A 17,761-nucleotide genomic window follows, 5' to 3' on the forward strand; every position below is an offset into this window, starting at 1 on the left:
ATCCTGTAGCAGCCTCATCTCCACTTCAGAACATCAGTTATGGTGTTTCCTAGTTAAAGCAAGAGAGTAAGGAAACTGAGGAAGAAGAATTTCTTAGAAAATCTTTTCTAACCCTTCCTTCCCTCTGCCCCTGAAACAGACCCCTAAAACTGAAGTAACCTGATTTTGCTAGTAATAATCTCATAGATAGTTGAATAGATTCCCCAATAAATATTAAAGGTCTAAATACTGAAGAAACTGTTGCATTTCTGTACCTGCATGTGTATTTCTGCATGTCTGTATTTCCCCAGCGCAAGTGTATGAATTCCATCACCTATATATCTGATGTAGAGACTGACGGACACTGCTTAAAACAGTCCCTTAGCATTTGACACATGCTTAAGAACTCACTTAACCTGTTAGATGTCTTTATAAAAAGTAGCAATGCGTGACTAAGCTTAAAAACTGCACATCTGCACACTTAATTTTTGTGCGTGTGTGTAGGACAGAACACCTAAGACCAAAAGAAAGAAAGAAGTAGTGTCTGTTACTGTTGCCGAAATAAGTAATTCTTTAGATAACTGCCTTTGATTCTCTAAGCAGCCATAAGCAAATTGCCACACGTAATATACCAAAATAAACATGGACAATTGATTTGTGCTTGTATTGGCAGGATCCTCTTCTGCACAAAGTATACTTGAAGCGCATGTCACCCTGCTGCTATAGCACAGTTAGCGTAACATTTCCCCCCTCATTTTCCTTCCTTTGAAATTTCGGGTGCTTAGCTAAAGGAAAGGATGTGTGGATAATGCTTTTCTATGTTACAGTTAACTTCAGGTGACATAACAGTCCCTTAAAATTGCTGTTAGTCGGTGAAATTTAGAGCAACTAGAAAGTATAATTATGATTTGGGGCGATGCCTAGAACATGCATGGCCCAGAATCTGGCTGCTGGCTCGCTGCCATTTTCAGCCCCTCTCCACTGTGTGGTGGTGCTCGTGGTCAGGATCCCTGGGAGCTCCTGCCTGATGGAGACTGTTCTCAGAACAGCATGTCAGACTGCTGCCTGGCTGCAGCTGAGATGGTGGGAGAGGTTTCCACCCCTAAAATCTGCCAGCATCAATGAATGGAGCTGCGTCAGATTGCCACGGTTGCATACTAGGACCCCATCAGAGTTTTACTGAAGTAGTTTCACTGTCCCTCATTGCTTGTTCTCTTCTCCAGATGTTATTCTCCACTCAGTTTTGTTGATTCAACTGTTTCACTGCTCTCTAAAGCATATAGTCAGACTTCATATGCTCTTTGGCAGCACAGCTGTTTTCAAAACTTTCTATTGTTGTCCTGGACTTTATGGGCTCTTTAGTTGTGCTGATGCAACTGTTTGTGCAGCCATGCCGTAAACTAGATAAGTGCAATGATCTGGGTCATAAACTTGAAGGAAAAGACTTCTTGAAACAGGGAGTTGTTGCAATTTTTTTAAACTCACATTTCAATGATTTGGCTTACAGTGTTGCCTTGCAAATAACACAACGGCAAGGTTGGTAAAACCTCCCTTCCTAGAATGGGAATGGAGAAGAATTATTGGAAACATGCAGCTGGCATGTTGCAGCAGGGTGGGGGTGAAAGATCCTCTTAAACTGAAATTGCTCTTGGTGGAAGAATAGCATAAACAATGGCCTAACCCAGCTCTGTCAAAATGATTTGGTTTAAAAAACACCTTACTATTAAAAGCGTTTAAGTTAACAAGATCATTTTGACAGAACTGGGTTAGGGAGTGACTAGACATACAGTTACGCTGGCAGATGAGAGAGGTAGTAAAGTCTAGCCAGGGCATGCAAGTGGCACTCTGCAGTGGGCACTGTAAGCGTCATCTTAGCTACTGCCATCGCTTGTCCGATTGCGGCCTCAGTCCCTCTTCATCTCGCAGCAAGGCGGAGAATTGCTTTTTAATTTTTTGGGGTATGTGAGTAATCTTTACACAAATGAGTAATCCACTGAAGAATAATAGTTATTATTTATGTCAAAAAATACTTATTCCTTTGCGGTGGAAACATGAGAATGCTGTCTTATCCAAGGTAATTCAAAATCAAGTTCAGGTACAACATAATGGATACGTACTGGAAACAGGATGAGTATGTAGCAAAGTTATATGGGCAAGGATGACATGATTTTTTTTTGGTTATAGTGTCTTGATAGTTCTATTCTGATGGACTTTGGTTTTCTTCTGTTTTAATGGCAAATTAAAATCGTTACCACAGTTTTCTTATGAGTGAGAATTATTCCTACAAATGAGACAGAAGTTCTAAGGCTTTGTATTTTTATTATTGAAAACTTAAGGTTCTATTGTGCTGCCAAAAGAGGATCAATGAAGGGAAGATGATTGTGCTTCCCATGGTGGTTAGGCTTTGCATCGTATTGCTGCTATTGACAGAAAAGGACCCTGTCTGAATACTTGAGAAATAGGACTAGGAAGCATAAGTGGTAGTGTAGCCAATACCTCCAGTAGTAAAAGTAAACCTAAAGAGCTTAAGGAATAGGAAGAACAGTGTGAAGCCAAAAAAATACTTCAGCTACTGTGGGGACAAAAACCAGGAAGGAGATAAATGGTCAGAGGTGAAAAAAAAAATAATTGTGAACAATAACAAGAAATTTGCTTGGATGTTAACAAAGGAAACACTAAAAGATACACAATATGTGTACAGGCTGTCAAAATGGCTGCCAAGTTTGCAGACCTATTGACAGGGGAAATACAATACCTGATCATAAGCTGTTGGAAACCTGTGGTAGTGTAAAGAGAAGCTTATTGTTGCTTAATGAATTTCAGATAAAGGAAGTCATAAGACGTAAATTTTTGCCAAGGACACCTGATTAACCTTCCTGTTTTATTCTCCTAACTTGTATTAAAACTATTACCTACAGCTCTGTTTTGCGGGAATAGGGATCTTTATTTCTGGCAGAAATTAAATTAATTCTTCTGGATATGAAAGCCCACATGGATCAGACGGAATTTCGAGGCTCCAAAGGAAGCATGCGAAATGCACAGGCTATCTGCTTGCTGTCGCAGAGCACTAGTTGGAAGTTTCTAGGTGACTAAATGAATGCCTCTCATCAATTATTTGAGGTTGCTGATTGTAATGCAGATTTGCTTATATTGAATTAGCATCAAAGGTAGAGATTATGCATAAAGTTATCTAAAATATTTTTACTAGAACTCCATTGCCTTTATGTATCATTTATCTCCTCATGTTGTGGCAGTTCGATATCAGTCTTCTGAATGCATGCTGAAGGGGTCATTTAATGTACAAAATATAAAAGACCCTCAAAATTCTAAAAAAAAAAAAAACCCTGCTTTAGGCAAAGATCACCACCTTTTCTTCTTACATCTCTAATGTATCTTATTTAAATAAACCAGTACATCAAGTTTTTTTACTTCAATAACAGTTGTTTAGGAATTTATAAAATCCACCCTAATGAAATAGGTCAAAGGGCTTAGCTGTTGCCTATCATCACTATGAATGATAAAGTAAATGCAGAATGAAATAAAGAAAAAACTCTGTTGCAATTCTTAAGACAACCCTCCGTGTCACTTAGGTGAAGAAACACTAGAGGGGCTCTAAAATCTTTTAAACTGAGATCATGGTATGAATCAATGCACTAGCATTGTAATAAAGTCGTTTACTTGACCGGATAGATATTCTGTGTTTTGAAACATAAAAATAAATTGATTTTTTTAAAGCTTTTTATGATCTTACTTTGCTTTTTTTTCCAATAAGAAGTTTATATATTAAACTACTTCTGTTAACTTTATTAATCTTTTTAACAAATTTACTGCATTCCAGTGTTCATCTTTTAATGATGATTCTAAAATAATTGTAACAAAATGAGTTACATAAGAGATTCTCTCCTTCATAAAGCTTTCCACTGCTGGTTTACAAAATGAGAACTATCATCAGTTAGTACATCTACTATAATGGCTGTCATACCTGGCTTTAACTTTATGCAGGCAATTAACTCTATACAAGTAACCTACATAGATTCTCAGTTCCAAAAGAGGTTGCAATGTATATTATACTAATTTCTGAAGCTGGTACCCTAGTTATGTTCTAGTGTTAGGTTATAAACTTCTACTTCATTCACTTTTTGTATTGTACTTGTATAAAACGTATGCATTCTATGGCCTAGAGTTGTATGAGTAGTGGTCAGAGATGTGTGTTCCTTTTAATAGAATAATATTTTTCTAAAACTGTATCAGCACGTACAGTAAGTGGAAAACAAACCACACGGCTTTATCTGTATTTCTCTATAGGTTGTGCATGGGAGCCAAATTTATGAACAGAATCTTACGTTTTTGAAACATAAGACAGTTATCTGAATCTCTGCTACCTGACAGTGTGTCATGTTTTCTTTCATCTATTTGCTATGTTAAAGAAATTATTTCTATTTTTAAATATCATTTTCCCTTCTTGGGGATGAATGAAGAACTAAAGCTGTTTTGCAAACAGCTTTGCTGGATTAGGGTTGTATCTATAGTTGTATATATTACACACTACGCAGGGAAACTACTTAAAAGAACAGTGAAGTTTTGTTCAACTGTCGAGAAATTTATCCAGCTCTACTGTTACACACTGATCATGTTCCTCTGCAGTACACTGATACATGCAAAAGCCCATCTGATTTTTTTCTTTACCCTGCACTGCCTAACACTTGCTTAAATTTCCTGTCGGTACTTGAGAATCTCTCGGTTTTGTGTTCTTTGACCTTGCGTAACTGTACCCTTCACAGGGTTATTTCAGTAAGTTAGCTTTGATGACATGGTATGTGCATTACTAGTATTTTTGGTGTGCTTTTGGCTCTTATTTGCCTTAAGGTATTGCTGAATAGGGAGCTATTGTGAGGACTGTCCAGTCACAGTGAATCTTACGCTTTAGTGCTAGTGGATAGGACCTAAATTTGATTGGAGTAAGTGAAGACGAACAGGCGAGAAGGCTGGGGGAGGAACTGAGGAAGGATGCACTGAAATGAACTTAATGCTTGCCAAGGATTCAGAGTGGCAGTCTGAAAAACAAATATCCTGTTCTTTCTTCAAACAAAAATGTTTCTGTGAGCATCATATTGTTTTATCTCATTTATTTAATCTCTTTTAGAAGGTAGCCTGTGTAGATTAATTAGGAATTGTTTTCAAAAAGCTTCTTGAATATGAAAAGAAGTGCTTTATTACTATTCGGTCCTGTGAGTAAAAAGAACTATACCAATTTGTACTGGAAGACTAAGAGCATCAGTCGTGGCCCACTTGTGTTCTTCTCAAGGCTTTCTTGGGCAAAGGTGTAGCATACTATTCTGGTTTTTGTGGGCCTCTATTTCTGGGTCCAAAATCACTGTGTATATAAAAACTGAAAACTTGGCTACAGAAAAGGACTCAAGTTGGGTTTTCAGTTTATGTCCCCAGTCTTGAATTTAATCCTGGATATTCTTTGAAGGTGATGTCTGTTACTCTGTTTTACAGGGGTTCTATTTCTCCTGTGTTTCAATTCTTGCTCCACTGAAGAAATCAGAAAAAATCCCCTGGCAGACACATGCACCCACAAGTCCACTCACACGTGCACAAGGATTCCATATGAACAAACTTTACCATTTCATTGAAAGTTTGTCTGCTTCTCTCTTTTGATACCTTCTACTACCAAACATGCCCCAGGAAATCGGTCTTTTTAACATGTGCCAGAAAGCAGCAACAGTAACTTCCATTTAATTCTCCAGGCTGAAGAGGGTTTTCAGAGGGTGACTTGACAGACCCTTCCCTTGCTCAATGAAGCGATTAGACTGTTTGCTCCTCATCCTTTTTCCTTTTCTGGGATTGAGAGAATGATGAGAGGTTGAAGGCCTCTCTTGTTTCCCTCACATTTTTCCCCCAAAAAAGAGCATACTGTACTCTCTGATTCTTTCTTTCCATCTCAGTCAGCAATGAGGCCTAAATGGTGTATCTAAGCCACGCAGTTACTTCTGTAATGGATACTCACCTCATTCTTGATGCATTGTCAAAGCACTGCACTATTAGCTTACCATTCTTCCGTGCTACTTGAGATATTGAGTTTTAGTATGAGAACAGCTTTTCTCCCCTTTTAACAAGACAAGTTTCTCACAGTTTCAGATTTTCATGCAACAGATTTCACAGTTGCTTTGGCAATTACTGAAGTTTAAAAAAAAATAGTTTTTACATTGTTTGCTTTTAAAATAACAGCTGACTTTTACTGGTGTTCTTCATGTTTTCAGATTTTTTTTTTCCATGTATGAACCTAAAAAACCCCAACAAAAATAAAACAAAAAAACCCCCCAGCATCCCCCTCAACAACATCTGCCACCCTCCCACCCTGCCAAAATCCCCAAGATTTTCAGACGTGCAACTCTAGGACCTCATTTTATAGTGGAAAAATCCCAGCCTAAGACACAGAGTAAACTTTAAAAGTAGACATTTCTACCTATCTTGCGTATAGTGGTTTTTCATGAGATTGTTTGAATATAAATAGGTCAAAACATATCAGGAATCTTTTTGTGTAACTCCAGCCTTATTAGAGTAGCTGTAATGTAGCCCTTCTCCCTGAGCCATGTCCCATCTATCTTTCCAAGTGATCTATGGCTGCATTTCAGGTTTTGCCAGTCCCTGTGGCATTAGCTGTGTTAACTTGCTTGTCCATTTCAAAGAATATTTACACTGGGATGAAGCCTGATGTGGCCTTCAAATACGTGGAAGGGTGGGTAGGGAAAGAAAGACAAAATGCTCCCAACTGTCCATTAAGGAAAATGCCTTTGAAAGAAAATCGGACTGTGTGTTTTCTCTGAGAGACACTGATAGTCCTGTAGTGCAGATGTGCATAAACGAGCTTACTTAAATTCTGGTGGTGGTCTGGTTTGAGGTTCATAGATTTCACAGTTGACTTACCAGTCTTGTTCCTCTGCTGGCCTGTGAAGCTTTTGCTGAGCTGTGTGCTGCTGCAGCTAGATGATCACTAAAATGAGAATGTACTGCTGGAGCCTTGTACACTTATGAGAAGTAATTTTTTTTTTCTTGTGGAGGAAAGGAGAGTAAGTCTGCATGCAACAAGATTATTCTGTTTGACTTTCATTACTTGACATGCTAAGTGTTTATAGTTGACTATATAAAAAGTACAAGCTAGCAAGAAGGCCAGGGACCTTAAGACAAACTGCAAGTAAAATGTTTTCCTGACTCTGTGTAATCATTTATCTGGGTCTTCTCTTACTATTTCAGGTGATGAAGGAATTCACAGAATCATTTTATCTTATTTAACACATTTAATATGCACTAATATCACGTACTACAAGTGTAAAACTTAATATGGCTTGTTTATGATGTAAAAGTAAATAAGATCTTTCAGAATGCTTTCTTAAGCTCTTTAGGCACTGATTTTCCCTCTTTTTTCCCCCCCACCAGGAATCTTTAATGACTGGAAAACTCAATGGATCATGTTTTTATAATCTAAGCTATTTTTATGTTGACTGTGCTGTAAACACATGGAGGAGCTGTAAGTAAACGTTCTGTACTGCATGATGAATTGGATTGCTACAGTCTGGAGGAAAGCAAAATAATAATTTCATTTCTGTGGTGATTTGCATAGCTTGTGGTACAATGCCAGAAAGACTAACAGAAATGCTTATGGATACATGGACTCCACTAATAATATTATGGATTACTGTCCTTCATTCTGTTTATATGGCTCCAATGAATCAATCTCAAGTACTACCAAGTGGATCCAGTACAGGACTAAAAAGGCTAACTGAAGAACAAAGAGTTTTGAACCGTTCCAAGAGAGGCTGGGTTTGGAATCAAATGTTTGTATTGGAAGAATTTTCTGGACCTGAACCAATACTAGTTGGCCGGGTAAGGCAAGATTTGCTTTATTTTCTGAGTATGTAAATGTAGAGCATGTGAAGGTCTTCAGCCATTTGGGCTTTTCTAAGAAATTCAAATTTGAGGTGCACTGTTATTCTGAAATCCTTCTCTAGTATCCATAAATTTATGCTTTAAATGTACGTCATTTTAAAGGACATGATTTCCTGGTTAGCTAATCTACTATTTACAACAAAATTATACATATTCCATTTGACAAAAACACATAAGCATGTATACATCCTTTCTTTAATATCATTAGTCACTACTCTTCACCTCTGTCAGATGAAGATTTTCACCAAAGCAGCTTTTTGTAATATGTTCTTATTCATTCATAATATGTTCTTATTAATTCAAAAAGGTTGTTACACTTAGAGGTAATTTTCTGTCTCCAGCTTGATGACACAGAAGTTATTTATGCTCTGAGAATTTTTAAAAACAAAACCAAAAAGGGAAGTGTGGTATATACAGCAAATTACAAGGTACTATTTTATAGGGATGCCCTGATATGCACACATACAAAATAACATTATTGCCACAGATTTTGTAATTTATTTTCAAATTTGGGAAGATAATACAAGGAAAATTATTATGTTTTTCTATGCATCCTAGCTTGCCTATTGCCTTAAACCTTTGATGGTTGCCATGCATTAGCTTATCCTGTAAGTCAGTGAATCAGCCTTGCACTTTCTCTAAAAAGAAATCATGGGCCATCTGTGTTCACCAGTAATGAATTATCTTTAGAATTATTCTTAGAAAAGAATTATCCATTCCTAAACACATGTTTGGCCTATAGTGAGCAGTTATAAATACTGTGATTGTTTATCACTGAAGATCAGTTCCCTTTGAATAACCAGGTACATTATTGTCGTATTACTTGGCTACTGAAATTGAGTTTAAAAAAACCCTAGAGAACAGAAATTATGGATATCATTTTGGAAATTTTGGAATTTCTCTGGGTAAATTAATTTCATATCATATAACACAGGGACTGTCAATAGCGATATCTATTACTGAAGAGAACACAGATCAAGTGCATTCCTAAATTTTCCCGTGGAGCCACTTTCCAGTCAAAACTTAAGGTCAGAAGGTGTAACGAACTCTATATCCAATGACTTTTGAGCACTGTGTTAATTTACATTTCTATCACGTATTATATATCTGTTGTCCTTTTGTTTTTCTGTGGTTAGTGACATATCTCAATTTCAGAGAGATAGCTATATGCTTATTTCAGATCTTAAAATACTTTACCCAACCCATTAGTTTCGGAATATTTTGGTCAAGCTTTTAAAATTATTTTCAGTTGCTTTTGAGTAGCTGGAAAGACTTTGTACTTTGTTGTACTTTGATTTTCAGGGTATATCCAAGTCTTAATATTTTTTCAATATTAGTGCTTTTTCAGTGGATATAATGTCCTGAATTTTTCAAGTCATTAATGAATGGAAGTGAGTGGGTTCAACTAAGCCAAACCAATGAAGACATTATCCCATCTTCTGCTGGCATTTTGAATAGAATTAGCTACTCTAAGATGCTGTGGCAGTCTATTTGTTAAGACTGCTGCATAATTAAAACACTGCGTGATATAGATGGAAATGAGCAAAAAGTGAAATTTGCTCCCATAGGGAGAAATCCCTGGTTTATTAATGAAAATGGCTTAATATATTCTTGTAATTTGTGTCTGTTTTTTTTCACTCTCTCTAGAAATATCACCCATATTTCTGGCTTGTTTTTCTCTCCTAATGTCCATGAGTACTATGGGCGCTTTCAAACTCTGCTGTAGTCAGTGGGAACAGAGGTACTCCACATCTTTCAGAGCGGCTCTTAACCCTTCCTGACTATAAAGCAGCAGCTCCCTCAATTATAGTTCTTGGCAATTCTTCTTCCCAAAACTTAAAGGTGTACAGAATGTCATGAGCAAAATGCTCTCCTTTTCCATGAAGTTGGGCTATGGTTTGTCCTCTGTCACCCTTAGTGGTTTCTTATCCATTGCAATTTAAAAATAACCTCCTTTTCAGAACTCACAGTAGATTTGCACTCATCTCGTTCTTCCTCGTCACTCTTCTTACTTACACTCTTCCTCCAACCTTTCAATTTTGTCCCCTGCCAAAGGATTTGCACACTTGGGGTATCTCCTTCATCCTGTGACTTTCCTTATCAACTATTTTTTTTCCCCTAGGACTTACCTTTTCTTTTCTTTTTTTTTTTTTTCATTGCTAGACTTTGAATGAAGGACACTCTGTAAAATAGTGCATTAATGCAAAGAGGCTTAATATTGTGGAGAGAATGATACCAAATACGTGTGCCACCTATTTGCTGCATTTTTTGGACATAGGTGTTCTTTAGTGCCATTATAGAGGCAGTGGTGCTTGAATGTGCTTTTTACATGTTCAAAGGACTATTACAATCTCCAAACAAATTTATCATTTGATAGTTAATTGCTTCAAAGAGAATATTCTCAAAGCAAATCTGATTATGTAGGTTTTGGTTGCAGTTTTTGTCCCTTTCTACACTATTATAGAGTGTATATGGTACTTCTCGTAGTCATGTATGATTTGCACAAACATGTAATTAGGTGCTCTAGATAGTAACTAAAAAAGTAAGTTTTTGCACAAGCAGAAATAATATATCCACAAGCAGAATTTGATGTATGTTGTCAAATATACCTTTAAAGCCAACTGAAACGTCAGCTTTTAATTCAGCTCAGCATAATATTGATACTTAAATAATGTTTTCCTGTCAGTGGATGGAAAGGCACTGAGTAGAAGCATTTGATTCTAATGGAATTGAAATGTATATCGGCAAAATGAAACTGAAAATTGATTGATTATAATAAATATAAACAGAATAGAAATAACTTCCTAAATAAAAGCCTGAATATAGAATCTATGTATTCATTCTGTTAGTTAAAAAGATCTCATACCAAAGTTTCTGAAGTACAGAGGAAGTTTAGCAAGACAGGATTTAGAGAGATACGCAATATCTTTTATTAGGCTGCTCAGTTTTCCCAGGAGAAACAACTTCTAGGCATAAAGACCCTTCTTCAGAATTTTAAGTGTTGCAATACAACTGCAAACTCTTCAAGGATGCTTATTCGTTGCTGTTCTGCATGAATATATATTAATAAATGCATTCCCAATGTATTTGCTCTAATAAATGAAAGAATCTGGAGTGAGAATAATAGGAGGATTTAATGTGACTTCTTTTTTAAATGGTGGTGGTTGTTTTCAATGACTTTAGTAAAGGAAAGGAAAATAATTTTTGCTTTCATTCTTGAACTTATTGCAATGAGTTTGAATGCATTTTTAATGTCAGTTTTCATCATTATATTCAGTAGGATCAAGCTCAAACAAAAAAAGTGTCTCTACTTGAGTTCACACATCTGTAAAAAGGCCTATGAATACTTATCAGGGTGATTTCTGAATTTAGGACATTTCTCTATAAATTTCTACAAACATTCTATTTTTTCTTTTTTCTCTGAATTAATATTGCATTTTGATACAATTTATGTAAAAAGTTCTATATAATTTTGATAGGTGCATGTAGAAACGTATATATCCATTTTGAGAAACCTACAAAGTAACCTTTATTCATGTTCATGCGACATACTTCACATGAGTTTGGTTTTGTTCACGGCAACACTATATGGAAAGATAGATTTGTAAATACCCTTTCATAGTTAATTTCTTTTTTTTCTTCATCTGTAGCAACAGGTATGTAGGTACTTTACAAAGCTGCTGCATCTACATTAGAAGACTCCACACATTGCATATTGCAGTCAGCAGTTTGCAGGCCTCCCGGTGGCTGACAACCTCATTCAAGTGTAGAGTGATATGTCTTGTGACACTGCATGCTGTCCCTGGGGTCCTGATTAGCTGGATAGAAGTCTTACTTGATAGACACTGCTGCATTTTCTCCATTGCCTCTGCATGCATTTACAGCACCGTGGCAGATGTGCTGTGAAATCTGTGGTGTAGCAAATGCCACCGTTCTTTCACAGGAGACAGCCACTGAATTCAGAGCAAAATAGGTGATAGAGTTAAAAATCATTAGGAAACTAGGTTTTGGGTATATAATTTTATCTCTTGTTTTATGGAACATGTGTTACTTGTGGTGTTTTAAATGGGGTGGGACCTGGTTTGATAGCAAAAACCTGGAATAGTTTGTGTTAACAGTTGTCATTTGTAAGTATAATGCATGGAGGGAACAAAAGCAGGAATGAAGGTGACAAAACTTTTTTTTTTTAATATTCCCTGACTTATCACTAAACAAATCAGCAGTTAGATCCAGACACAAAACCTCACTAACGGTCAGTCAGATCAGTGCAGTTCCTGTGATACCACTCTTCAGGCAGTACTCCCTGGTTTCTCCCAAAGCCTCCCCCAGACTCTTTGGAATTTACCGATTTCCAGTCCCAAAGTAATATATTGCATATTTGGCACACAGTCTGTGTGATGAGAGATTTGTAAAACCGAGAGGGCCAGGGGAGACCAGCACCTGCGTCACGTGCAGAGCTGCCAAGTCACGTCGTGGCATGTGGCCAGAGGAAGAGGTGCGCTAGCTCTTGAGAAGTTGCTCTGAAAAGCCTGGACAGGGGAGGAAACAAAGCAGACTGAGTTACTGAGACTCCAAAAGCACAGGACTAGGCCAACTCTTCAGTGTAGTGGAGTCTCAGGTAGACATTTTTCATCTGTGACTGTGGAGCTTTTCTTCCTTGCTTCTGACTTACGTGGTATGTGTCTTTTCACTCTGTTAAATGCAGGTTTTTTGGTATGCTTGTAGGATGAGGGAGCTAAGCACCTTTTCCTTTTTAGAGCAGTGGAGGTTTTTCCCTTGATGTATGGGGCTTAGATTCAGGCCTTTAGAGGAGAAATAATTTTCCTGTAGGAGGAGCAGTAGAGAGGCATCGTGTTTTCACAGTTAAGTGCTTCAGGCTGCGCTACTGTAAAAACCGAACCTGGAAATGCAGAGAGCACTTATAAATAGCTTCAAGCTGTATGTTCTACATTATACAATCTTTGGTTTTATTGCCAACATACATTTTATCTCTTAACAAGGAAATGATAAAATCTTACTTGTTTAAAATTATAAATACTTCTGTTGAAGTACAAGTGATACATATATGCAAAGTAAACAAGATTTTAATTAAACAAGTTCTTTCGATATGTTTTCCTTTTTAGTCCTGCATTGAGCTTGTGTTTATAATGCCTGCCTGAAAATACTGTTGTACTCAAGTGACGCAAACCAGGAATGTAAATAATTAAAGCTCTCATTACTTCAGGGATGAATTACATGCTGTTTCACTGAAAGGAAAAAATCATTGTAAAATGTAGGTGTAGTATAGACCTAGGATAGGTCTCATCGGGTATAACATGGTCCTGTGTTAATGGGTTCTTAAAGTTTCCACAGTTAGGACAATGGAAATCAGAACACCGTATTATGTAGATTCTAACATACACTTGTATGTTTTGCTATCTATGATTTAAATGCATGCCATAAAATATTCAGTATCTCAAATGTTGCAAAGTCAACATTGATTTCTGAGCCCTAGATTTTTGTTGTTGTTTTGCAACCGTAATTATACACTTATTTTTCTACTTATGTTTAATAAACTCCCAGAAGCCAAAATGTATCATTTATTTTGCTACTGTATTCTTTATGGAAAATATTAATTCCTTCTGCCATTTGTGTGCTTCTGAAGGAGGAGAGATGACTGTATAATTCGTGGAATGCTCCAGTTTACATGGTCTAAATCAGTGTAGTAATCAGGAGTGTAAGTAGCTCTGAGGAAAAACTCTTCTTAATTAAATGTTGCTGCAGAGACAATAAATATAGTATATACCGCTTTATAGAAGCCTGATGAAAGTAGTGGTTTTTAAAGATTCCTGAGTCTGCACAAATTTCATTTGTTTCTTTTTAACTAAGTACAAGTTCCAAGGAATTTCTTCTTGGAATATAAAAATTCAAACAAGCATAGTTTGAAGCGAGTCAACACTGTCTACATTTTCTAACACAGTGTAAAAATAATTTTACTGATTTCTCTTAGAGTTAACAAACAAGGCGTATCTTTCAGACTCTAAAATCTCACTTCCATATATTTCTGAGAATATCACTGAGTAAGGTCAAACACTTTCATGCTCCCTCATCTCCAGTCTGGGGGTATGATATAAACACAATTTAAACAGAGTCACAACTTAAAACACTCGTATGTCAGCTAATACGACTGGACTGGTTATAAGTTCAAAGAGGCATTGCATCAGATGCCTCCTCTATTTCTGTGATTTCGTATTTGGTTTCTTTTCATTAGTTTTGTTTCAGGTTTTTTTGGTGTGCTTTTTGTTTTTGCTGTTGCTGTTTTGAAAAAAAAGTGCTTAAGCATTTGGATTCCCTGATGTTACTTTAACATTATTTGCTTAAATTTCCTTGTTGTATTTTTCTAAAGCCACAGAGATTTCTAATCTTCTGAAAAAAGTAGCTAGCATTGATATTTTTTTTTTGTTTGTGAAGAATTAGAAGTTTGTGTACCTCTGTTCAATATATTGATCTAAACACTTTCTTTCTCACAATGAATTGAAATGTTTTCCAAGTATGCATGCAAAGTGCTGAAGTGACAGTATGAAAAATTAAGTAGAGCCTTCTACATGATATTCTGCAGATGCCCTATGATCGTTTAGTCTTTCCAACATTGCTTTAGTAAATGGTTTTCAGTTTCTACCTGTAGGACCCACCTCTGGTGCTGTCAGGATGCTTCAGTTCCAGTTGTCAATTTAAGTACCAATTAGTGCCAATTGTGATGGTGTTTTTTTGCTGAAAGTTTGTCCTTTCTGAACTTGACAAACATGTTTCCCACAGGCCACTGCAAAGCTATCAGATAGTAGTGAGTTCCCAATAGTGACAGAACGTGTTGCTTTTCGAGCAGTAAAGTGAAAGGGTGTGTTTATTGTTTTCACGTCCTGATATGATGTTCCTCAATTTGTCAAGGATTCGTGTAATGAAAACTTTAAAAATAATTTTGCATTAAAATGAGAAATGCTTTGGGACTAATTCCTTCAATGTCTGCAGGCTTCCAGTAAGAGCTCTGAAGCTGAAGTGGGTGAACTGAACCTCATGAACTGAATCACATCTGAGAAAGCTTGGCTTTTTAGCTGGTGGACGGCTCTGTATTTTTAGGATGTAATAAATATACATTCACAGTAATCACAAGAAAAATCAGTTTGTATGTGAAAATAATGCGAAAGTGTTTGTGTAAATTTTGTTTCTTGAAAGTTCTGTTTTAAAGGTTGATTCCTTCCCCCCCCCCCCCCGCCCGTACTAGTAAAATGAAAGAAGAAAAAGGAAGGCATAACATTGTGTTGTGCAACACACCAAGGACTTCACAGCTGAGGTCTTTTGTTTTTCGGTGTTTTTTTTGGACAAAGCCAGGGATGTTGATGCTGTTCAATTTGATCTGGATGTGAAGTAGTCAGCTTCATTACAGAAATAATTGGTTGCAATAAGTATTTTAGGTAGTCTTTAAAGGTAGCTATTATTTGAAAGCAACGTGTGGGGCATGTGGCATTGAAAATAAATGTAAATAATTTTCCTAAAGATATTTGAGCAAATATTTCTGTATCTAAGTAACCTCTTGGTGACCCCCAAGGAACACCTGTAGTGATATAGAGTAATATATAACTTTCCTTTCTCCTGAGGACTCTCTATTAGGTAAAGATTCCCGTTCCATAATTTCTTTCAAAGACTTTATTTGACAGTAGTCATGCCAGCAGCTAAGAAAAAGTAAGTGCAGCTCTGCCTAGAGACTATCAATGTCATTCCTGAATTAACCGAAGGAATCGTTAGGAGCAACATAATAAATCCCTTTTTTTGTTTCAGAGTTTGAGCTCAATAACTGTTTTTCACCCAGCCCCTGGTGAATAGAAGCAAAGCTGAGGGCTTGCGGTTCAACTTGATGTGCTACACGTTGCTGTTGGATTGCCTCAATGAGCGGGAATGTAGTGCAATAAAGGACTAACTCAGAGAGGATCACTGGAGGCAAGGAGCCCACTTGTAGGTAGAACCAGCAAAAGATATTTCTTAGCAGTTCGGAGTGCCTTAATCATCTGCTGGTTTAAATCCAGAAACCATATTATGTAATTTTCCCTTGCTGAGAGAACTGCTTACGTACAATAGGGGTATTGTTATCAAGTGAGGAAAGGTGAATTTTATTATACGCAGAACTGGTGGTGGGCATCCAGACGTGAAGTACACAGAGGATAGAGGAATTGAACCAAACCGTAGCTCTTCTATTACATTGTTTTCTAAGGTTATCAAGGTACAAGCATCATTAAGAGCTATGACATGTTATATATCCAACCTAAGAAAGCAGGATATGAAAGTGAATGGAAAAAAACACACCTTTTTTAATTTGGGAAAATCTTGCCAATGATGCAACATGATCCTGTATATTAAAGCATGATGCAAAAGGCTTAAAATCTGATATTGCTGAAGTAGCTTAATGAAAATCCACCATATTTTTACTGAATAAGTTTTCTAAATACAGTTACTGACATACTTGCTATTCCCTTTTCACTGTTTTTTTTTTTAAATTATGTTTTGCAGGCAACCTGTTCTCTAATTATTATGCAGTCTAAAGCATTTAATGTAGACCATTGGCACATTTTACAATTCCTATTGTTGTCTTGTCATACAGACAAGAAAATACAATTTCCAGAGGCAAAATGTTTGCGTTCCTTCATGCAAAATCATCTGAAACAAGACTTAATGCCAACACAATTTCATCTTTTTTAGTTTATTTCTTCTAATTAATGGGTCTTGATTTATTTTGTTGGGTATCCCACATACTTGTTAAAATATCTGATTAAGTAGGAGGAGGTGCTGATCTAAATATACAAGGACTTCTACTTTTTATTGAGTTTTCACATAAATAAACAGAAGATACTGAAATCATTTAACGCATATACCAGGGTTTTACTTGACATGAAAATATTTACAGAATGGAGATTTAAGGCATGGGTTTTGTTAAAGGGAATCTCAGTGTGGACTTGTTTCTTGTGCAAATTTTTAAAACATTGTACATACCTTCAAAGCATACATGGAGGGCACTTTTATAAACTGAACTATAGTAAATTAGGAATGATACACCGAATAACAGTAAATGTGAAAGCTGTCAATGCTACCATTTGTAGTAAGAAGCCTTAGCTAAAATTTTGATCCATTTTGTTGAGTAGGAGACAATTCCTGCCTCAAACCTGTTACTGTCTAAATAGGATATGCACACTGTAACTTAGGAAGAAAATACAAACACAGAAAGATGGTGTGGGCAGAGAAGTAATTTTCAATGCCCACAATTATGTCTCAAGTCCATGGTGTTGTCAGGGGACAAGCTTTCTGATTCTCTGGTAACTCCTGTAGCCAGTGCTGTCTCCCGCTAGCCAGTAATGATATCGCAAGGTGTAAAGATTGAATATTATCAGGAAGCCTAAGAAATCATGTGATTATTTTTCAAGTGCGTGGAACATTCTGCAAGATATGTGTCCTAAGCAATTTATTAATAACTTAAATATGATATAATAACAAATATATGTACACTTAAATATATTGAACATAAGGCTTTATTGACAGTGGAGTTATTGTACCTCAAAAATAAGGAAAGAAAATGACAAACACTCTAAATTATTAGGCATAATTAGGCGGCTTCTTCTATATAGAAGGCAACTGCACTGATCATCCCATTAAGTAATCACTTTGTAATTGATCTAAATTCTGTTGCTCCAGAAGACCGCCTGTTGGTTACTGTAAATTACCGATAAGGAAAGGAATGTTAGGAATTGAGCCGTATATATGTGTAAGTAAGTATTTGGATTTTTAAGAGAACTTTTTGTGAGTACGT

The 17,761-nt window shown here is 36.5% G+C and overlaps 1 protein-coding gene across 1 annotated transcript in view; it reads left to right on the forward strand.

The window, feature by feature from the left end:
• Positions 1-7,606: 7,606 nt before the first annotated feature.
• Positions 7,607-17,761, forward strand: part of CDH8 (cadherin 8) — a gene marked incomplete at its 3' end in the record, with an annotated part of 135,745 nt that continues 125,590 nt past the window's right edge. Inside the window, exon 1 of the mRNA XM_082005744.1 lies at positions 7,607-7,869. Within this exon, the coding sequence (XP_081861870.1) occupies positions 7,618-7,869 (252 nt within the window). The 5' untranslated portion in view covers positions 7,607-7,617. The remainder of the gene's footprint in view (positions 7,870-17,761) is intronic.

Source organism: Phaethon aethereus (assembly GCF_964289735.1).
Source record: "Phaethon aethereus genome assembly, chromosome: 13".
In the NCBI taxonomy this organism is placed as follows: domain Eukaryota; kingdom Metazoa; phylum Chordata; class Aves; order Phaethontiformes; family Phaethontidae; genus Phaethon; species Phaethon aethereus.